Source organism: Acanthopagrus latus, chromosome 24, assembly GCF_904848185.1.
Source record: "Acanthopagrus latus isolate v.2019 chromosome 24, fAcaLat1.1, whole genome shotgun sequence".
In the NCBI taxonomy this organism is placed as follows: Eukaryota; Metazoa; Chordata; class Actinopteri; order Spariformes; family Sparidae; genus Acanthopagrus; species Acanthopagrus latus.
Genome location: NC_051062.1, coordinates 15982147 through 16005562, shown reverse-complemented (window position 1 = coordinate 16005562; position 23416 = coordinate 15982147). Strand labels below are relative to the sequence as shown.

The window sequence follows — 23416 nt, the reverse complement described above, 5'->3', positions numbered from 1 at the left end:
CACGCTACTTCTGGCGGAAGGCCCTCAGCACTTTCTTTGAAACACGCCAGTGGACACGATGGAAATACTCCCCTTTGTCACCACCTATTCCTGGTGCAGGGAAAGACAAAGACTATATACACAGAGACACAAGACTAGGAAACAGGTGAGGTGAGATGGGAAGGGAAGAGGAGAGGTGAATGGAGTCTGGCTGACAAACAGAAAATAGGTCAGCCTCACACAATACTGACAGAGGGAAACAAACACACAACTAGAAGGAAGGGGAAAACACAGTGGGATGAGGAGAAAGGAGAAACTGAAAAGACAGAAGAGACACAACAGGGCATGGAGACAAAACATAAGACTCTCAACACTGAAACAAGACACAATACTGGTTAGTGCTGCAGTATGTGTCCCTGACTGAGGCATGCCGCTTCCAAATCTGTAACTAAAGGCAAAATGAGCTTTGTAATGTGGGTTCCTTCTACTGGTTTTTAATGCTATCCCTATGACATATTTTGTGGAGTTGAACATGTTATACAATTGTGTGTGGAATAATAATTTTAAGAATCTTTACAATATATTCTTTATTAGTCCTTTTTATGTTTAATCAATTTTGCAGATGTACGAATGTTTTTTTTATGACAACTGTTCCCTGCTGCATGGTGTTTATATTAGTTTTCTTAGTTTTTATATATTTTTAAATAAATGTACAGATGAATTTATTGATTAAGGATTGTAAATGGGCATCTGGGTTAAAGACTCAAGTCCCAAATGGTTAGGGTTAGTCACTAGAGGGTTTTTATGACAAAATTCCACAGTCTGACATTTCATTGGTTTGATGACAAACAGATTTTATCACGATGACAATGCACCTTTTATAATTAACGATGCAAAACAAAACAAAATCAGAAACCTACCTGGCTGGAGTGAACAGGTCTGAACATCGGCCACCAGATGGAGCCAAATGGATGCCAGCTAATTTTTAGGGCTGCATTAGTCAATTTCTTTACATTCTTCTCTAAGGGTACTCATGTTACGTTTCTGTTTGTAAAACTGAATCAGAGTAAATATTCAATCTATATATTTTCCTGTCAAGTTTGTTCACTTCTACAAAAATGTTCCGTATTTGGTAAATGAATAAAAAAAGAATAACCCTCTTTCTGAGATCACTTGCAGTTTATCATCACTAGTTATTTTTCAGACATGATTAGACTTTACAGCCATGTTAGATGAAAACTGATAGTCTTTTTACATTTGGTGGCAATGAAAGGGAGAGACATATGTTAATGAGTGTTGTAAATAAAGTCAACACTTGAACCTGATCAGTCTCATGTTACAGCACAGTGAACAATATATACTGCCTCAATACTTTCTTGCAGTAAACATGTTAATTGTTTCACTGTCTCAGCTTCACACTTTAGACATAATTCATGGTGTTGTTGACTTTGTTGTGCACTGTGAAGACTCTCCTTTAATTTAGCTGCTGTGAGGAATTCCTCTTTGGTTTCAAACACTAACACAGTAGAGGAAAGTAAGACAACAGAAGAAGACAGAAGACAGTAGAGGACTGTATAAAACATCAGGCGAAAGTCACATCACAGTGAATAAGAGGCGACAGGCTGTCAGGTGACTCTCAGGTTTGGTTTATGTCGGCAGGTTACTCTGATAGAAACCAGTCAGCAGCTTCGGTTTAGCTGACAGATTTTACATTCTGAGCCTTCAGACAACAAAACATCACAGTCACATCAGCTGATCAGGTAACATGACATTGTGTTTTCATCATGGCTGCTCTGATCAATTTTTAAATCTGTCATAAGCTTGCAGCTGCTGCACTACATTCCTCACAATCCACCCTAACCTTAACTGCCAAAAGAAGGCTGCAAACATTTCTTTTAGTAACACTTGTTTCATGCAGTATGACGTCACACCGTCATGCAGCATGACATCAGACCTTCAGCTCTGCTCTCATCATGACATAAAAAAAGAATACATGTGCAGTCTGAAAGCAGCAGATCAGCATTCATCTCTCAGTAGCTCAGTCATGTGGCAGATCTCCTGCTGTGCAAAGAACTGTGAGTCCGAACAGCCAGAGAAACATGCTGGCATCATTCTGACAAGTCGACCCCCATGTGTTTCACCACACCAAGTGCCTACTGGGCCACAGTATAGATACTACAAACACTTCTACAGAAGTAGTGTGGTAAGTACTGGGACGTAGTACAAATAATACTTTTCTTCAGCAATTAAACAAACTAAGGCTGGGATTGTAGGTAAGGTTGCCATGGTAACAACAGTACAATCAAAAACACTGTTGGTTTGACTGAAAGCATGCAGGTAAAGTGAACGAGTGTCCATGTTTCAGTCTGTGTTCAGCAGGAGGTGAAAGGTCACTGTTTACATTCAGACCTCAGAGCGTCGGCGGCTGCTGGGTGAGCCTCATTAACAAATACTATGTTCTCCTTTCTCTGTTTTTTAATGGTCTCAGTCTCAGCCTCACTTAACGATCCAGGTCCTCCATGCGGTTTCCTGCACTATTTTCTTTCTCCTCATCTTTCTTCTCCTTCAGTTTCTGTCTCTCTTCCTCCCCTGTCTCCTTCTCTTTCTCCCTCTCTCTCTCCTCCCTCTCCTTGGCTCCACCCTCGTTCTTCAGGTCCTGAAATACCTCGGTGAAGAAGTGAGGGTCGGCATTGATACGTAGCATGTCGCCGCTCAGGCGATCAATCATCTCCAGTGCTCGTTCCCAGAATGCATCACGGCTGGACTCCACCAGGAAGGGTTTGAGGGGGTACGAGATCTCGTTGCCGAGGTATGAGTATCCCAGGTAGAGACAGGTGAGGAAGGTGGCATGGAGTTCGTGCTCCGAAGACATGTCCTCATCCACAGCATCGCGACACAGCAGGTACACAAAGACCAGACTGGCTGGACTGATGAAGCACTGGTCCTGAAAAGACACAGGACACAGAGTATTAGTACTCCAGGTCGAAGAGTATTAATACTACAGTGAGAAGACTATTAGCACTACAGGGTTGAGTAATAAGTACTAATACTACTAATACACAAAATACCAGACTGGCTGGACTGATGAAACTCTGGTCCTGCAGATAGGAGGCACACCCACACCCACACACACACACACACACACACACACACACACACACACACACTGACCTGCCAGCCCTGAACCAGCAGCGCTCGGTCGACATTTCTGAACCACAAGATGATCTGATTGGACGACAGCTCCTTCAGTTTGACACAACGACGAATCAGGAAGTCTGAAAGACAACGCAGAAGCTCACCTGTCGACGCCTAGAAAGGAAGGTAAAAGGAGGGAGGAGAGGAGACAAGTGAGCAGGTGACAAGGAGGAAGGACACAACAGTCAACATACATCCCTAACTGACACGAATGTACACCATCATGATCATCATGATCATCATGATCATCGTCGTTGTTGTTGTTGTCATAAACATGCTGAACATATGAATCACTGACTGCATCACAGATATTACAAAGTTGAAAATGCTGATATTTTGTTTTGTTGTGTTTAAAGTTATGAATGAATGTTGAAGTGAAGATAATTTCACTCAATAATATTTTATCTTATTTTATATTTCATTTTTTTTCTCTCTCTCTAATGTTTGTGTTTGTGTCAGAAACATCCAAATGAAATGTGACATCATGTTTGTCATTAAAGGAGCAGTCTGTAATTTTATAAGAGACAGATCTTCAAACTAACTCAATAATCAAACTGTGTTTGTTTCCATGACTGAATACACAAAGTGACCTTAAAGGACAACACAATTTATAATGCTTACTTTGTTAAATGTGGCAGACCCTGCCACCTTCCTGGCTTCAAACAGTGTTCTCAGACATTGTTGTCCTCTGAGAACAGCTCAAACTTTGCTTTCTGAGCATGTTAATTTTGTAACTGTGACGTGATCTCTTTCAACTACTTTAGTTTAAAACTGTCAAATATTTTTGTTTTTATTATTTGAGTGAAATTATTTAGGATTCTTCAAACATCTCACAGCTGATTTCTCTTTTTGATCCTTTCCATCAAACCACACCGACCTGCACCACCACCCTCCGTGGTGAGATGATCAGGTCCGGCCTTCCCCGGTTCTCATTGTGGTTCTGGTTCGGCACGGTGGGGACGGGTACAGGGATGGGTCCGTGTCTGTGTCCGCCCTTCAGCGCTCTGTGGCGGCTGTCGGTGACCGCCTGCTCCCGCTGCACGTGCCGGGCCTCGGACACTGCTGGCTTCACCTTCTTCCCGCCCTTCCTCTTGGCTCGTGCGGCAACGAGACGTTTCTTCCAGCTGAGCGCGTGCAGCAGCATCGGGTGCCTCTTCTTCTTCTTCCTTTTCGTGTCGTCCTTCTCCTCTTCCTCCTCACGAGCCTCCAACGGCTTCTGTACCGTGAGCTCCCCGAGCTTCTCCGGCCCGCGAGCCGCAGCCTTCCGCGAGCCCGGAGACAGAGACAGCACCGTTCCCATGACGACAAGCGGAAGGACCGGCGCGAGCCTCTCTGCAGCAGCGAAGGAGCAGTTTTCTGTCTGTCCGTCTGTCTGTCTGTCAGTCTGTCTCTAATCTGTCTGTCGTTCCGGTCCGACCGTTCAAACGTTAGAAATAAAAACGTGCTTGCAGCTCCATCACTGCTGCAGCCTCCTTCCTCCAACCTGTCTGTAGTCCTGGTGGATCAGTGTGTCCCCCTCTCTGTCTTCACCTGTCTCTGTCTCCACCTGTCTGTCTGTCTCTGTGACGCAGTCTTGGGGGCGGGGCTCCAGCAGAGACTCTGTCCATGGTACTGAAACTTTAAAGCTGCAGTGGAGAACATTAAAATCAGTATAGTTGTTGTTGTTGTTTCTGCTGCTGCTGAGGTTAAGTGTGATTATTCATCTCTTCACACCTACAACATACAAAACACTTTTTAGTCCATCATCCCTTTTAAACCCTGCTGCCTACAATACCCACAATGCACCTCTTCAGTGCGATATGCTAACAGCTCAATTCTTTCTGATTCCACTCCAGTGACATCACTTGTGTCATCTGATAACACTTCAGACGCAACAGGACATATGTAGAAGAACTCCTGAACACCTGGAAACACCTGGGAACTCTTGAAAATAGCCCAAATTAAAAGTCTAATTTTCTTTCTGTCACTTAATTTTTTATTTGACACTTTTGAGGGAGGAAAGATGAAAGTCAATCAGAGCTGCATCACATAATTAATTCTTAATAAGTACTAATAATCATAAAACTAACCAGCGAAAAAAACAACATACATCACAAACTGAAGACAGAAGATGAGCCCCTATTATTACATTTTTTATCAATATTATTATTAACATTTATAATGTGACTGTCTGCCTGTCTCTCCCACTACTTGTCTCTCTGTTATACAAGTCTTTTTCCTCTGTGGTGATACTGCCATCTGCATTCTTAAAAATGGCTTGTTAATATCAACTACATGAATCATCTCTTCTAAAATGAGCAGCTTGGTGAATACGTATGAGAGCTGTTAACATGTGAACAAGCCACTTTGTTTTGATTAAAAGTAAGACTCAACATAATTATTATATTTCTATGCCTGAACTCTGTGTGTTGGTTTCACTATCCATTCTCTGAGCACTTTGGCTCGAAAAGTCCTTGGCAATGCCTCGAACTGCTCAGCCGTCTCCTGGATCCACACATTTTACATGTACTATCATTTGTGTCAGATATTCTGTCAGTGCTACATTCTTTCTTTATACATAATATCTGTTACATGTCTGTCCGTCCTAGGAGAGGGATCCCTCATTTGTGGCTCTTCATCAGGCTTCTTCAATTTTTTTGTCTTTAACCTGTTAAAAGGTTGTTTTTTCCATCAACGTAAAGTTTTTCCTCACTTGAATCGAGGGTTCCGGGAAAAAGCATGTCATTCACTGCACAGATTGTATAGCCAATTGAGACAATGTGATTGTGAGTTCAGATTGTATAATTCAGTTGACTAGATTAGATTAGATTTGATTTGATTTGATTTAATTTGACGCTCCGCTGCCAGGTTAGAGTGCCAGTGAGGAGGCTGCTGGTCAGTGCTGGGTCAAGACTGGTATGAGCTGCTGGTTGGTACTGGGTCGAGACTAGTAGCAGGTACTTGTCTGTACTGGGTAAATCCTGGTATGGCTGCTAAGTTTGGACCATGAAAAGTGAGATGAGCCTTGGTGAGGGGGGAGAATTGGTACCAGTTTAAGGCATCAGATGGTTTTGAAGAGTGATTTCTTGCTGAGCCTCATGTCTGGTTCTGGTGGCTGGGGGGCTGAATAGGTCAGTGTCTCTGGGCAGGAGGGATTCAGCAGGAGAATCAATACTGTTGCAGAGATTATTAGTTAATCTCGCTAAAGTACTTGCTGTTTGTAATCACATCACTGCTGACTGATGACTCTCTGATATTGTTGGCTGTTTGTTATCGTCAAATAGAAATCAGCTTTTTTTAATAAAGCCTTGAGCCACATGTCTGTTCAGTACCAACATGATGATGACATCCTGTATTTATAGTTATGATATTAAATCTCAATTAATAAATGATCATATGAGGGTTAGTTTTTTAGTTTGTTCTGTTAATGAGGAGAATAAAATAAACCAAATAGAAGATCATGTTGGAAATGTTACTACTAAAAGCGGCTAAAATACTGTTGATTATAATAATTATTCTTATTCTTATTCATTATTAATTATTAGTCATTATTACTGTTGTTATTATTATTATTATTATTATTATTATTATTATTATTATTATTATTATTATTATTATTATTATTGAATTATACGACTGAGGGCTGTGTGTGTTTTACAGCAGCTGATCCAGAGACTCACATTATACTCACCTCTGTGTGTGTGTGTGTGTGCGCGCATGTGTGTGTGTGTGTGTGTGTGGGCGGAGCCTGTGGCAGCAGAAGGCTCATTGTCTGAGGAGGCAGAGGAAGAGAGAGGGAGGAGGGAGGGTTGAGCGAGGTAGACAAAGACTGCAGCTGTGAGAGAACGAGAGAGAGAGGGAGACAAAGAGGAGGGAGGCCGACTCTCTCTTTCTTTCTTCATGTGGGGGAGGAGAGGGGGAGGATTAACCGGCTGATCTGCGACACGCGCTCACATACAACACACACACACACATTTCATATCAACACACACACACACACACACACACACGACACAGCATCAGAGCTTCATCTGGATCAGCATCATCAGCAGCAACAGCAGCATCAGCAGCAGCAGCAGCAGCAGCATCAGCGGCGAGGACAGGAGACAAAGAGAGACAGACAGAGAGAGAGACGGGAGGTGGAGCAAGACGATCTGCACTGTCCGACAAAAGACAGACTGGAGGGGGGAGAGACAGACAGGAAGCAACAGACAAAAAAGACGGGAAGAGAAAAAGACAGACAGGCCTTGAGCAGCTCCACCGCCTGTCTGTGTTCAGTGTGTGATGGCCGACCACATGTTCCTACTGCTGTGTGTCTGCTCAGTGTGTGTGTTGTTGTAGGTGGGTGTGTTCACAGTGTGCGTGTTCACCGTGTGTGTTCAGTCTGTGTGTGAGTGTGTGTGTTCAGTGAGTGTGTAAGATGGGGAACGCAGAGAGCATGGAGAGCCAACTGGCAGTGATCCGGTCTAGAGCCGCCCCAGTTCGACTCCCAATGCCCGACCCGGCTGAGCTGGAGGAGAGGTTTTCCATCGCATTGGTAAATACACACACACACGCAAGAGAAGACATGTTGAAGTGATGCACAGTGAAGACATGTGATTTATAGGTTGATTTTGGGTAGCCTGTTAGCATGCTAACAGAGAGTCCAGCTCAGGCTGATGTGATGTCATCAGTTCTGCAGGTTTTTGTTCATACACCAAATATTTGATATTGTATTCTCATCTCTCTGAGGGTTAGGGGTTGGATCGAGTAAGGTTGCGATTGGGGGTTGGAGCTAGTGTGGCGGGCCTTTCTTCCTGTGGTTTGGTTCATTTGTTTTTTGTTATCTTTAGTTCTGGTTACCTCAGAAGTCAAACAGACCGACAGCTAAATGTTGATTCATGTTTGCACACAGACTCTGTGCAGAGTGAGCATTTATGCATGTGAGCTGGTGTGTGTGTATTGCTGGCAATGGGGATGCAGCGGTACCATACAGCTGTACCATGATAACACACCCACCTCACTGGAATCAAGTTGTGTCTCTGGACAGAGTGGATAGGAAGGGAGTCCACAGGGAGGACTGTCCCTCCTTGAACACTGAGCTTGGTTTTGGTCTCATCAAAAGCATTGTCTACCCCGTCATGGCTCCGCCACAGCAGCTGAGCTGATAGGTTTCACTCTAGTCTATGTGTTTACTTCCACTGGCTGTGCTGCGTTGCGTATCTGCTCTGTCACAGCTCACAGTCTGGACGCCGCCAGAGCTGATACGCAAGGCTTCTGTCATTGCCAGATGCCAGAGCACAATGCAGCAATTCAGCTGAATGTAGCACAGAGCAGACAGGAAGTCAGACACCAGAACAACAACATAACATCCAATTAATTTTCAAAATAAAAAACAAAAATATACACAAAAATCTGAAAAAAATAGACAAATACATGCAGTTCTTCTTACCCTTATCTTGGACTTCATGTTGTTGAGTTTATACTACATACCTATAACCTTGGTCTCACGTGATTAGGTAATTATCACAGGAACTCTTCGGTCTCGCGACTCAAGCGGTAGGGGTTGCCTGATGACAGATGATGGAGCAAAAACATCCCAGACCCATGACGCAACGTACATGCATCCAGTGGATTCTTAGAGTTAGGGTTAGGGTTCGGACATCTGGCCTGTTGACTCTTTTTAGCCCTGAGACACTCTGGCAGTTAACAGGTGTGAAGTTGGAGAAAAACCCAAAAAGAGAAGCAAGAGCTGAAGAGGTTGATGTGTTTACTAGGAAAATACAGGTTACAATGCTGCTGCGTTTTGCACATTGCAGTGGCTCATTGTGTTAGCTAATCCAAGTTTGAAACTTGTGTTGCTCTGAGAAATGAACATGGCGTGTACTACTCCCTTCAATCAACAAGTCAAACTGACTCGCACCACAGTACAAAGATAAATGGGAGCAAGAGGAGGAGCAAATCAGACTCTAGTCTGAGAAACAAGTGCCTCCCAGGTCCTCATGTCTCAGGTGAAGAGGAAGCTCCAGGATAGATAAATAGATATAATTTATTGATGCATCAGTAAAAGGAAAAAAATCAGATGGAGAACAGAACACAGACACTTAACATACAAAGACTGGAAACAAGTGTTCTGGAAAGATGTGTCTAAGTTTGGATTGCAGAGAAGAAGAGTTGTGCGACATATAACAAGTAGTGCCTCCACCTGTTAGCCTGATGGAGGAAATGTGATGGTCTGGCCTGTTTTGGTAAAGGTGGACATATGCTCACGGCTGAAGGGACCTGGATTCAGGAAGATTATCACCTCATTTTACAAGACCATGTCATGAACTGTGGATGGAGATTGACTGGAGCAAACTTTATCCTCCAACAGGAAAATGAGCCAAAGTTCAGAACTATGAAGAACTATTTAGAGAAGGAGCAGTCAGCAGGTTTTGTGTCCAGCAGATCATGAAATCTGAACCCTGTAGAGCTGCTGTGAAACAGACTGACTGTATGATACCTAAGAAGTACCCATCAAGCTGGTCCAACCTGTGGAAGGGGCTACAGGAAGCATAGAGGGACATTTCCTCAGATCGCCTCCACAAACTGACAACCCAGAAGACAAAGTTCTGAGAGGCTGTAACTGCTGCAGATGAAACAAAATAATCATTCCAAGTAAAAATTATTCTTTCTCCACCAAGTGAATTTTATTTTCATCTGAAAACTCATCTGATGGATTAAAGTGTGAGTTTTCATGAAAAACATGATTTTTGGGGGGTTTACCCTAAATTTCAAAATGAAATGAATTTTGATTCATAGTTTTAGGTTCTTTATGACCCTAACCCTAAATCCAACTGTTCCAGCAACATCACTGCACATTAAGTGTCACAAAGACTCTTCAAGGTGCTTTAAACTCACTAACCTTTAAAATGTCTTCCAGAATTCGATGAACCTGCCTCCTGACAAGGTGCGTCTGCTGCGTTCCTATGACAACGAGAAGAAGTGGGAGCTGATTTGTGATCAGGTGAGTGGTGTTAATAAAGTTCATGAGTTTGACTCTGTTCCTACCTGAAGAACGAGAACGTCAACCAATCAGGACTCTGCAGGACAGATCAGAAACTCAGTATATGTACGTTACTTCAGTGTGTGTGTGTTTATATATATATATATATATATATATATATATATATATATATATACTTGAGTACATTAACTGTTGCATACCTCAGTCCAGGCTGAACAACCTGCCAGGCCACAGAGAGTCCAGGTTATCAGTGTGAGCCACCATGTGGTAATCTGATTCCTTCTAAATGTGTTTGGTAATATGTACTATTTAAATCTGTTTGATTTAACAAGTGAATCATATTGTGACTAAACTGAGCAGGAAGTACATTTTACCAACGATGGTGAAAACTGATGTCATCTAATCAAAGTAAGTGTGTGTGTGTGTGTGTGTGTGTGTGTGTGTGTGTGCGTGTGTGTGCGTGTGTGTGTGCGGTGCAGGAGAGGTTTCAGGTGAAGAACCCTCCACACACTTACATCCAGAAACTTAGAGGCTTCCTCGATCCAGCTGTGACTCGCAAGGTGAGCTATTATGTCACACTGAATTGATGACATCACGCTGTTAGGGATTGTTTGTCTAACAAAGACAAGAAAACCTGTCTGACTCTCTACATGTCTGTCTCGCCCTATGTGTCTGTATCTTTCTACCTGTCTGTTTACAGAAGTTCAGAAGAAGAGTTCAGGAATCGACTCAGATGCTCAGAGAGCTCGAGATTTCTCTTCGCACAAACCACATCGGGTATTTCTTCATCACAACCATCATCTTCATCACTAATATTTTTATTATCATTATCTGTCTGACTATCTGTCTCTCTCTCTCTCTGACCTCTCTGACCTGTCTCTCCCTCTCTCCCTCTCTCTGTGACCTGCCTGTCTGTCTCTGTTGATGTAGGTGGGTCAGAGAGTTTTTGAACGAGGAGAATCGAGGTCTGGATGTTCTGGTTGAGTATTTGTCCTTCGCTCAGTATGCCGTCACGTAAGTCTGAGTGACACAATAATAATAATAATAATAATAATAGAATATTTAAGACATAAAATATGGATGAAATGTTACTTTAAGTTCCCTCAGTTTGAACCTTAAGCTAAATAACTACATATTCCACAGGTATGTTCGCGTTATTAGCTTATACAGTCTAACAGAAGAGCGTCTCTCATTGTCACTGTCGATCTGAGTCGTAAAGATGGCCGAGAGACTTCCAAGTGGTTTCAGAAGTCTGATGGATGTTTTCTTCATGTTTATGCTCTGAACAGTTAGAAGTGATCCTGGATATCTGTAAAGCTCCAAACATCTAAAAATGCTGCATGTGTGTTCAGGTTTGATGGCGAGCAGTCGGAGGCCGGGGGTGAGGTCTCGTCCATAGACTCTCCTTGGAGTCGGTCTATAGAGGATCTCCATGGCGATTGCAGCCTCCCCTCCCCATCATCGTCTGTTCCCCGAGCAGCTCGACACTCCATCAGGTAACAAATTTGCAACAGGTGAAGTTGCCAGGTAGAGTTCCATCATCTGATTTTGTTTCTGTATGTTTGTAGTTCAACTCTGGTGACTCGATCCAACACTCTGCCAAGTCGTCGCACTCTAAAGAATTCACGACTGGTCTGTAAGAAAGACGACGTTCACGTTTGTGTCATGTGTCTGAGAGCCATCATGAACTACCAGGTAACATCTTACACATACAGAAGATTTAATATAAAAATGGTGATAAAGATTCATTAAAGCTCAGACTGAGCCCGCTCACACAGACGAAGATGAAGGTGTGAGTTATCTTCATCTGTCTCCTCTTCCTCAGTATGGATTCAACATGGTGATGTCACATCCTCACGCTGTCAATGAGATCGCCCTGAGCCTCAACAACCGGAACCCCAGGTCAGTACTGCGCACACATACTATTACAAAAACTACAACTACTGTAGATACTGCACACGCATACTATTACTACTGTAATATGTAATACAAGTATACACACATTGTAAAAATAATGGACACACTACAAATTACTATATCTCTCGCTGACTTTCTCTCTCTCTCTCTCTCTCTGTCTCTCTCTGTCTCTCTGTCTCTCTGTCTCTCTGTCTCTCTCTCTCTCTCTCTCTCTCTCTCTCTCTCTCTCTCTCTCTCTCTCTCTCTCTCTCTCTCTCTCCCCCCGACCTGTCTGGCTCTGTGTCTCTGACATGTCTGTCTCTCAGGACAAAGGCTCTGGTGCTGGAGTTGTTGGCGGCTGTTTGTTTGGTCAGAGGAGGACATGAGATCATCCTGTCGGCCTTTGACAACTTTAAAACTGTAAACACAAACACACACACACGCACACACACACATATTGATCGAATATGAAATGTGCTGCAGTTAATGAAGTTTCTACAGCACACAGTTAATAAAAACATTTTCTACCATTGCAGAACTTATGAAGATACATGAATATATAGATTAATGTATTGTGTACGTTGATTGATTGAATGACTTATTGATTTGTTGCAGGTGTGTTCAGAGTCAATGCGTTTTGAGAAGCTGATGGAACATTTTAAGAATGAAGATGACAACATCGACTTTTTGGTATGACGACTGAACTTGAATCAATATTTAGGTTTATGATTTAAATACTAGTGTTCTTTCATGTCTTTCATGTGTGTGCATTCATATATATATATATATATATATATATATATATATATATATATATATATATATATATATATATATATATATATATATATATATATATATATATATATATAAATAAATAAAACAATGTTATTATTTTATGAATGATGTTTGAAGGATATCAGGGTCTCCTGGGCATGATTAAAGGTTTAGTCATGCTTCTACAGAAGCCCTGAATGGACAAACATGATTCCACAAACTCGTAACTAGATGACACTCAGTCCTACAGACTGGACCTTTAATGAAGGTGACATCATCAGCAGGTTGATGACTATGTGTGTGTGTGTGTGTGTGTGTGTGTGTGTGTGTGTGTGTGTGTGTGTGTGTGTCAGGTGGCCTGTATGCAGTTCATTAACATTGTGGTTCACTCTGTGGAGGACATGAACTTCAGAGTCCACCTGCAGTACGACTTCACCAAACTCAACCTGGACGAACACCTGGAGGTAACACGGTCACATGGTCTGCTCTCAACCAATTTCATGAGAGCGAAAATCATTCTCTTACTCTGTACTCTACTGACAATCATCATCACATGACCCGCTCTTAATTAATCTCATGAGAGCTCATTATTAAAAACAAGTATGTGGACAAAATACACAAATGATAAACTCCACCTGTCTACCTGCATGTCTCCCCACTTGAATATGTGCCAATGTCACTGCAGAGGCTGAAGCACACAGAGAGCGACAGACTGCAGGTTCAGATTCAGGCATACCTTGACAACGTTTTCGATGTCGGGACACTGCTGGAGGATGCCGAGACCAAAACTGCTGCTTTGGAACGAGTGGAGGAGTTGGAGGAGAACCTGAGCACGGTGAGACAGACAGCTGTACTAACCTGTCTCACTCTGCTGTCAGATCACAGTCATCATAATGATGTACCTGTCTGTCTCTCTGCCCACAGATGTCTGAACGCCTGCTGGACGTGGAGAACGAAGCAATGCTGAAGATTGTTGAACTGGAGAAACAACTGATGCAAACCAACAAGGAGTTAGACCAAGTCCGGGTCAGAACCCACACCAACATTCAATCATCATGAAGACACAAAATGTTGTATTGTCTGTTTAACTCCTATTCTCTCACATGTTCTGCTTCTAACACACATGTCACCTGTGCAGGAGGTGTATGCGAGTGCTAACACTCAGGTACACACCTTGCGACGGATGGTTCGGGAAAAGGACCAAACAATCCGGCGTCAGAGTCGTCTGGAGCGCCAGGCTCAGGAGGCCCAGCAGGTTGGAGGACCTGGAGCTCCGCAACCCCAGAGAGGAGAAGGGGATGGGGGAGTGGCTGACTCCGCCTCCCCCTCACCTCCACCCTGTCCTAACCTGTCACCCAGGTGAGAGACATGACTGTACACCTCCTGCTGGGGAGGCCAATAGCAGACAGACATGGTTAAAGATGAGCTGGTGAGATAGATAAAGACAGTGAGAAGACTGGACTCAGATCAGTCAGAATCGTCACGTCGTTCCAGGATACACACCAATCACAGGGGGTGGGGCTAAACATGTAGCACTCTGACATCATGATTGTAGTGAGGATACTGAGTGTTTTCTGATTGTTCTGCTGCCCCTCTAGTGGCCAAAATCAAACAAAACAATCTTTTTACACTGCCCAGCCCAAAAAACCTCACTACCTGGATTCAACTACGCAAGCAGGTAAGAACCTGTTATTGGATAATTACTGCTGTGATCAATATGTTTCCGTCGGCAACAAGTTATCTAACTAACTGATGCAGTGAGGAGCTTCTCATTTTTAAAACAACCTGTCTAAAGTCCCGTTGTAGTGGAATACATGTTACTCTGTTTCAGAAGGGTCAAATTATTGGCATGCATCAAGCGAAGAAAACAACTCAGGAGAAAGTGGAACTGCTAAAACTTTGGTTAAGAACTGGATAGTGATGAACCACCATCTTCCAGGAAGAAATGTGGTCGGAAACAAATCTTGAATGATCGTGACTGGAGATCAATTAACATTTGGTGAAATCAGATGGTGAAAAATGTGGTCTGATGAGTCCAGATTGACCCTGTACAGAGTGATGTGCCCATCAGGGTAAGAAGAGAGGCAGATGAAGTAGTGCACTCATCATGAGTAGTGCCACGATTGATCTGGCTCAAACTGTAAGGAGTGGTTCAGGGAGCATGAGACATCATTATCAGCACCACCACGTAGTCCAGACCTGAACACAATTGCGAATCTTTGGGATGTGCTTGAGAAGACTTTACACAGCGGCTCAACAATCATCAATACAAGATCGAAAAATGAGTGCAACTCTTGAAGGAAATTAATGTTGTGACATGGTATAAGCTCATCAGAACAATGACACAGTGAATGTTTGCCATAATCAAAGCTAAAGGCGGTCCAGTGTAATATTAGATTGACTTTTTGGGGGTCAGGCAGTATATTTCTGATCAAGTAGAACGTGATCAACCTTTAACTGTAGAGGCGTCACATGAGAAAACAGTCATAAACCGCCTAATTGTTTGGAGTTATTTGTTAATGTGTCAACAATTTACCTTTTATGTCAGTAAATATACTTAACTAAAGTCTTGATGTTATCCACAACGACAGCGTTCTAAGATGACACTGTCAGCTGACGTGTTTATAGACGAGCTCTGCTGCCCCATGTGCCAAAAACCATTAACCTCAAAGATGACCTCAAATCAACGAACATGAGGTTATAACAGCAGGCAATGAGGTCGATTGAGTACGTGATTTATTTCCACAGTCCTGAGACGGTTGCCTATCACAGCATTGGACCAGGGATGGGCGAAGGACCAGGTATGCCTGCCCCACCTCCACCCCCTCCTCCCCCACCAATGCCAGGCACAGGTGAGTTTCAACTATATCTTTAGCACAGATTTATTTAAACCGTATAAGTACACTCAAATACCACAAGTACACTGAAATACTACAAGTACTCTGGATAAAACTTCCTGTTCAACACTAAACTTCTTCTCCTCTTGTGTTTAAAGTGTCCAACGGGACATTTCCTGCACCTCCTCCCCCTGCACCTCCGCCCCCCCCTCCACCCCCCCCTCCCCCCTGTCGGACCAGTGAGCTGTCCTCTTGCGTCCCCATGCCCCCTCCTCCTCCTCCTGTAGCCCCCCCTCTCCCAGGGTCAGGGGGGTCACCCACGGTTATCTTTAACTCGGGACTAGCAGGTGAGACTCAAGTTTAAAGAATTTCAAATGATCTCAGTTTAATGAAGACATCTGAGTCACAGGTGTCCAATTCCTACAAATGGTTTTCGTCCTGACAGCTGGCACTGATTCTTCTTTAACAAGGAAGGTGACATGGTGACATGGTGATGACATGTTGACGTGGTGGTAACTGTAGGACATTTGACACATCACCAATAATGCACATATGCACAGGAAGTTCATCTGGTCAAAGTCTACTGATCTACTTATAGTAACTTATTTCTCAAGTTTAGGAACAAACTATTAAACAGCCAATAGATGTACAGACTACATATGTTTATTCTGTCCTCTCAGAGTTGCTGAAAGTTTAATTCCGATGATTGAAACTGAATGCTCATTTCAATCAATTTTTTATTTTAAACTGAAATTCGTCACTCATCCACCAGCCAATCAGACTCCAGAACCAGTGGTCATACTAACAGTGAAATATAACTTGTTATGAACTGATTTATATGTTACTAACAAGCTTTTGTTCTCTCTTGTTTTGCTGACAGAGGGTCCTCTCAAGTTATTCTGTACGTTTATGTATTATTCTTTACATCATCATCATCATCTTCATTAATTAATCATCCTCCGCCATCATCTTGAGGTCCAAACATCAGAGCATCTTTCATATTCATTCTTCATCCCTCTGTTATCACTCCATCAGCTTGAAACTAGAAACTGAGCCCATTAGCCTCCAGCACAAGCAGCTTTTAGCTGGTTTGTCTCTTATTGTCTCATGTTTGATCTCATTGGTCAAACTCTTTAATGTGAAGGTGAAGGCATAGAGTTCTCGGGGGATCAGGCAGTGTTAGGGTTCTTTGCGGTGGCTGAGTAAGGGTTAGGGTTCTCGGGGGGATGGAGTTTTGTGGCACCTTGGCTTAAGTTAAATTACATTAAAAAGTCTTTAATTATGCCATTTTGGTATTAGGAGTTGCTATAACAATGATCCAAGCCCCTCATCTCCTCAGGCTGAGGTCAGGTTTCAGCCTCAGTGGGAACACACCTTTGGACTTCTGACATCTACCTCTGACAACCTACTCACCTCTCTCTCTGTCTCTGTCTCTGTCTCTGTCTCTCTCTCTCTCTCTCTTTCTCTCTCCTCCTGCTGTGCAGCGGTGAAGATAAAGAAGCCGATCCAGACCAAGTTCAGGTTGCCAGTGTTGAACTGGGTCGCCCTGAAGCCGAGTCAGATCAACGGGACAGTCTTCAATGACATTGATGACGAGTCCATCCTGAGGGTACATTAAAGTCTTATTTGATTCCAACAGTTCCATCAAGCTAACAGGATTCAGTGTTTTTTTCATAACAGAGATTATAGACGGTCATAGACGGTCATCAGTAACAACTAAAGAACTGGGTCAAGAAAAATCCTGATGAGAGGAGCGAACAGCTTGAAGAGAAGTTAAAATGTTCATATGTCTTCAATTGTTGACAAGCACAAATAACATGAAGCCTACAGATGCAGTGCGACCTTTCTTGTCCTGGATTCCACCTGTCTGGTTATACGATGGCCTGTGAGACGAGAGAGCCTACAAGGCATTAATCCGGGCTTAAAAATAAACTTGACCTCCTCTCTCTCCTCTCCTTAAAAGAGTGACCACCTGTCTCAGGGGCTGCTTAACTATATATCTCTCTCTCTCTCTCTGTCTGTCTCTCAGGACCTGGACGTGGAGGGCTTTGAGGAGCTGTTTAAGACGAAGGCTCAGGGTCCAGCAGTTGACTTGACTCTGTCCAGACAGAAACTTCCTCAGAAAGCTCCATCCAAAGTTTCTCTGCTTGAGGCCAACAGAGCCAAAAATCTGGCCATCACTCTGAGGAAGGCTGGCCAGGGATCAGAGGTCATCTGCCGAGCCATTCACACGTAGGTTAATTTCCACCCAGTGCATGGGAGCGGAGCGGAGCGTGCGAAATATAGTCGGAGCGCAGAGCGGGTTTTAATCCAAAGGCCAGAGCGATGGTTCTGTTACGCTCCCGTTCCGTTCCAATACTGCTGGCAGTACAAGGCCATCCACTGGCTCAAACAGACAGAACACAGAAGGAGAACGAGGTGAAAGCCCAAAACAATCTAGTGTTCTTTACAAACTGAAAAGGGTTTCAATCGACAGGCTCTCTCCAGCAACAGAGCCGCTGCATGTCAGTTTAGGCCACATCCGGCAGTGTGTCCCAGGCTAATTTGGTGGAAAACGTCAGGAATTGCTCCCTCTTTTAAATTTGAATGAGCGAGGAGCGATTTCACCGGAGCTGAATGAAATTTTAGGTGAGCGGAGAGTGGTCTTTGAGCGGAGCTGTCTGGTATAACTTTGAGTGATGGAGCGAAGCAGCGAACACCCACGTAAGCTCGGAGCGGAAATTCTCACTGCTCAGCTCCGATCACATGCTCTGATTCCACCAATGTAACCAGAAACAGTAAGACAAGTACAATAACCTACACTAGTTACTCTACAAGTAAGAACCAGTGACAACACCGGCAAGACAGGACCATGACACCATCTAATTACAATCTCCTCACTGTCTGAAGGGTGATTCTTGTTCTCATTATTCCATGATCTGGGGCTAGGGTTGGGTTAGTCCTTCACATAGGAGTATTCTGGCTGCGGACTGAGCACCTGTGAATTTCTCTGCGCACCTGAATAGTGTGATTTGGGTTTCTGTAGATTTGACCTACGGACAGTACGGGTGGACTTTGTGGAGTGTCTGATGCGTTTCCTGCCGACGGAGGCCGAGGTGAAGCTTCTACGACAATATGAGAGGGACAGAAAACCTCTGGAGGCTCTCAGTGATGAAGACCGCTTCATGATGCAGTTCAGCCGCATCGAAAGACTCAACCAGCGCATGTCTATCATGACCTTCATGGGCAACTTCACCGACAACGTCCAGATGTTAACACCGGTAAGACAGACGAACGGACAAACAGATGGAGAGAAAGACAGACAGAGAGACAGACAGACAAATAAATATGATCTGTCTCACTGTGACTGTGTTTCCTTTCAGCAACTCCACGCAATGATCGCTGCTTCAGTTTCTATAAAATCATCTCAAAAGCTCAAGAAAATCCTCGAGGTCCGTCTGTGTTCATGTTTGTTTTTGTAAATATCCAGTGTGTTTATATTTGTTTATTGCTTGTTATACACAGTGCGTGTATTTATATGTAATCTTCTATATGTATAAACACATCTACATTATGTCTTGTTTTGATGTTGTAGATCATCTTGGCTCTAGGGAACTACATGAATAGCAGTAAGAGGGGTGCTGTGTACGGATTCAAGCTGCAAAGTTTAGACTTGGTAACACACACACCAACACACACACACACACACACACACACACACACACACAATGACCTCCTCTGGTTGGTCAGAAACATATGAGATCATGACACAAGGTGTGTTTGTGTTCAGCTCCTGGAGACGAAGTCGACTGACCGGACGCAAACGTTACTTCATTACATCGCCAACGTGGTGAGAGAGAAATATCCTGTAGTGTCTCTGTTCTACAACGAGCTGCATTACGTTGACAAGGCTGCTGCAGGTGAGTCTGTCAACCAATCAGAAATCAGCATACTCATCAGAGTGTGGGATGCTCACCTGTGTGTTTCCCCTGTGTCTCATCGGTGTGCAGTGAGTCTTGAGAACGTGTTGTGTGACGTGAAGGAGCTGCAGCGTGGCATGGAGCTCACCTGGAGAGAGTTCAGCGTCCAACACAACAGCACACTCAAAGACTTCATCAGCAGGCACGAATCTCGACTCAGCAAGCTGCAGGAGGACGCACGCATTGCCCAGGTGACATCATACACACACCTGATCACACCTGACCAGGTGACATCATACACACACCTGATCACACCTGGCCAGGTGACATCATACACACACCTGATCACACCTGACCAGGTAACATCATACACACACCTGATACACTGTAAAGATTACACTGTAAAGACCACACTGTAAAGACCATAATGTAAAGACACACACTGTAAAGACCACACTGTAAAGACCACACACTGTACAGACCACACACTGTACAGACACTCACTGTAAAGACACTCACTGTAAAGACCACACTGTAAAGACACTCACTGTAAAGACCACACTGTAAAGACACTCACTGTAAAGACCACACTGTAAAGACACTCACTGTAAAGACACTCACTGTAAAGACCACACTGTAAAGACACTCACTGTAAAGACCACACTGTAAAGACCACACTATAAAAGACCACAGTGTGCAAATTAAGTCTTGATCAGTTTTGTTTGGGCTCATTTTAGGACGCGTTTGAAGATGTGGTGAAATTCTTTGGGGAGAGCTCGAAGACGATGCCGCCATCTGTCTTCTTCCCCATCTTTGTTCGTTTCATTAAAGCATACAGGGTGAGTAATCCTGACTCACCTCAAGCCCCGCCTCCTCTGGGAGTGGTGTGGTTGATGAATCTGAATCTCCTGCCGCGTCGTTCATGTTGAAACGGGGCCTAAAACAATACAATAAGAAGTCATGTATTTAATTTTGTACTTTCAGCTGGCGGAGGAGGAGAACGAGCAGAGGAGACGCCAGGAGCAGATGTTACTGGAGAAATTGGAGCAGGAGGAGCAACAGGAGGAGGAGGAGACCAAGGTGAGACAGACCTCTGACTTTCAGGATTTTGAGCTCTTGTGGTTCATTTACAGATGGATTCATTTGTTCTCTAACTGAGCTGTCAAAGTCACAGCTACGGTTTTAATGAGCTTAGTGTAAATTTAAAGTGGAAGACGGAAATACTGATGACTCACAACATGACTCCCCTCCTCCCCCCAGTCTCCCTCCCACAGGGGGAAGAGGCAGCAGCAGGAGCTAATCACTGAGCTCAGACGACGACAAGGAAAAGACAGCCGCCACGTTTATGAAGGGAAGGATGGTGCCATAGAGGACATCATCACAGGTAAACACACAGTAACAACAGCACACAAGGATATAATCTATGTAATAAAACCTACTAATACACTGATCCCTGTCTGTAGTAAATCCCTTAGGTGATTCCTGTCTGTCAGCTGATTGGCTGTTTTGTTTTTCTTCACCTGTAGCTCTGAAAACCGTTCCTTTCACGGCCCGATCAGCCAAACGCAGCTCACGCTTCTTCTGTGACCCCGCCCACTCCGAGGAGCACTACTGAGTGAGAGCCAGATAGAGTTTATATGTCAGCATGTTTGAGGACAATGATGCGTCTCCTTCAGCTGGCAACACCCACTTCTAATCGATGGGACCAATCAGCACTTTGAACATTTCTAATCTGTTGATGTGAACTGATGACATCATGTTTTCTATGTTATTTTATTGGTCAGTTTGTGCACAGACCTGGTACCTAAACACCATCTGACCTTTGACCTCTGACCTCTGACTTTTTGTTTTTGCATCTATTTCCTGTCAGTAGCATTACATTCCACTCAGGCCTGACTGTTGTCAGACCAAATGTCATTCAAAAAATGTGCATTTTAATGTGTCTATTCTGATGAAACTGGAGCAGCAACAGGCTGAACGATGTCGATCTGGTTAGATTCAGATTGACCAATCACAAGACAAAAAACACTCGAAAACTCTTCTTGAACTTTTGATCGAATCAAATGGTCTTCCTCTGCAGAAGATGTAGTTTAATTGGACATTAGCTGTTCAAATTTCCAAATTTTCAAGCACTTTAAGAGCTTCTTTTCCACGTAGGCCTAAAATTTGAATTTGAATATCGGCGTCCTGAGTGACTGAAGACTACACGTGATTTCTAAATTAAATATAGTTCGTTTTCCCTCACTTGAAAGAGAGTAAAGGAGGACATGAAGGAGACTCGGCACATTGTTAGAAAGATGACGGCAGTCAAATGTAAATTTTCAGCCAGAGGTGGCAGTGTTGAGCAAAGTCCTGTTCCAGACTGCATCATCAGATGGTGGAGAGAACCACTGAGATTTCACCCATCGTTGGTTGTTGGAGACAGAACTGACTGGGGAGCTGGGGAGGAAGTCCTGATCACATCTGGCTCAGACCCTGAAAACGCGTTGCCGTGGTGATGACTAATTCTCATAGTTATGTTCTGTTTTGGTGTAAATTAACAGAAACCAGAGACTGAGATCATGAACTCCACAGGAAACTGATGTTTCTCATAAGCTTCCATGCAGTCAGACTTCTGTTTGGAACCAGTGCAGTCCCTGCTGGACGTTAGACAAAATGCAGGTTTAAGACACACTGTGGTTATTGTTCATATCAAATAATCACCATGAACACAAACGCCTCATGACTTCATTATCAAATGCTGAAAGTGACATGAAAAAAATGACTTTGTACAAAGTTCTGGGTCAGTTCAGGGTGAAGAAACTGTACCTCTCCCCAGTAAAAAACAGACAGAGTCCTGGTTTAGGTCAGCAGGTCTATGGTTCTGTGGTTGTTCTGGGTTTCTCTAGTCTGTTTCTTGTACAGGGTTCTTCTCCTTTCACAATATTGTGTTCTACTGTATTTATTAGCCTTACAAGAGCTGGAGATACAGCGTCTGGCACCTTTCTGAAGAGCTACCTTTAAATTCAGTTCATTACAAACAGGAAACAGTGTTAGCAGAAAGCACTCCACTGTCAGAACCAGCTTTACCAACAAACCCTGTTTATCTGACACTCAACTACCTGAGACCAAATCTTCCTCTGAAATCCTGCTGTTAGCTAGCAGCAGAGCCAACCTGCTGTTAGCCTGTAAGCTGGCACCATACCTGGTGTTAGCACCAGAGCGACCCTGCTATTAGCATGTTTGCTAGTACCAAAGCCATCCTACTGTACCCTGCTGGAAAACCCAGCACAGACCAGCAGCAAATCACAACATATCCTGGTCTTGCTGGTGACCAGTCACCAACAAGACCAGCATATGTTGTGCTTTGGTGCTGGTCTGTGCTGGCTTTTCAAGCAGGGTAAGCCTGTTAGCTGACCTGCTGTTAGCATCAGAGCCACAGCATCACAAACACCAGCTTCAATCTGGAAAATGTTTGAACATGATGTCAGTGTGTGAAAGCAGACAGGTAGAAGCTTGTTTTAAAATGCGTCACCTGATATCACGGGTGTGAGCTGCAGTTTGTGGTGTCAGAGTGAGGGGACGCTGGAGCCGATGTCAGCATGTTTCATCACTAACGGTTCAGCTGTGAGACTAAACTGATCCTCCCCGCCCCCCGCCCCAAGTCAAAACAAGACAAAAAAGTGAAACAGCACAACGTTTTCTACGTGTATATACATTTTCTATAAAGCTGTGTAGCGTTGCTTGTATTGTTTGTGTTTGTTGGTTGTTGGTGGTGATTCTGCACTTGATGGTGTAAATAAAACATACAGTGTCCACATGATGCTGCCGTCTCACTTCAGTACGATCGCTCACAGTTTGATGCTGCACTCGTCCTCAGCATGGAGCGG

General features: G+C 43.7%; 2 protein-coding genes across 3 annotated transcripts; one reads left to right on the top strand and one right to left on the bottom strand.

The window, feature by feature from the left end:
• Nucleotides 1-1609: 1609 nt before the first annotated feature.
• On the bottom strand, nt 1610-23338 carry LOC119015003 (cyclin-dependent kinase 5 activator 1-like). 2 transcript variants are annotated; one of them, XM_037090505.1, is made up of 7 exons: nt 23062-23338; nt 20406-20484; nt 10183-10214; nt 8626-10098; nt 4052-4799; nt 3151-3288; nt 1610-2923 (listed from the first exon to the last, which is right to left on the bottom strand). In XM_037090505.1, the coding sequence occupies exons 5-7, from the start codon at nt 4472-4474 to the stop codon at nt 2480-2482; spliced, it is 1005 nt and encodes a 334-aa protein (XP_036946400.1). In that variant the 5' UTR covers nt 4475-4799; nt 8626-10098; nt 10183-10214; nt 20406-20484; nt 23062-23338; the 3' UTR covers nt 1610-2479. The 2 variants fall into 2 exon arrangements, with proteins under 2 accessions (XP_036946400.1, XP_036946401.1); XM_037090506.1 differs by lacking the exons at nt 10183-10214; nt 20406-20484; nt 23062-23338 and having other exon boundaries at nt 8626-8831; nt 10037-10086.
• Nucleotides 7574-21162, top strand: fmnl2b (formin-like 2b). The gene is made up of 28 exons (XM_037090502.1): nt 7574-7690; nt 10055-10138; nt 10618-10698; nt 10839-10915; nt 11069-11152; nt 11491-11634; nt 11707-11833; nt 11964-12040; nt 12361-12454; nt 12650-12724; nt 13165-13275; nt 13497-13646; nt 13736-13837; nt 13950-14170; nt 15560-15663; nt 15807-15995; nt 16529-16549; nt 17133-17257; nt 17678-17880; nt 18674-18908; nt 19011-19079; nt 19223-19303; nt 19418-19547; nt 19638-19798; nt 20285-20386; nt 20532-20627; nt 20808-20931; nt 21074-21162. The coding sequence occupies exons 1-28, from the start codon at nt 7574-7576 to the stop codon at nt 21160-21162; spliced, it is 3273 nt and encodes a 1090-aa protein (XP_036946397.1).
• Nucleotides 23339-23416: the final 78 nt, after the last annotated feature.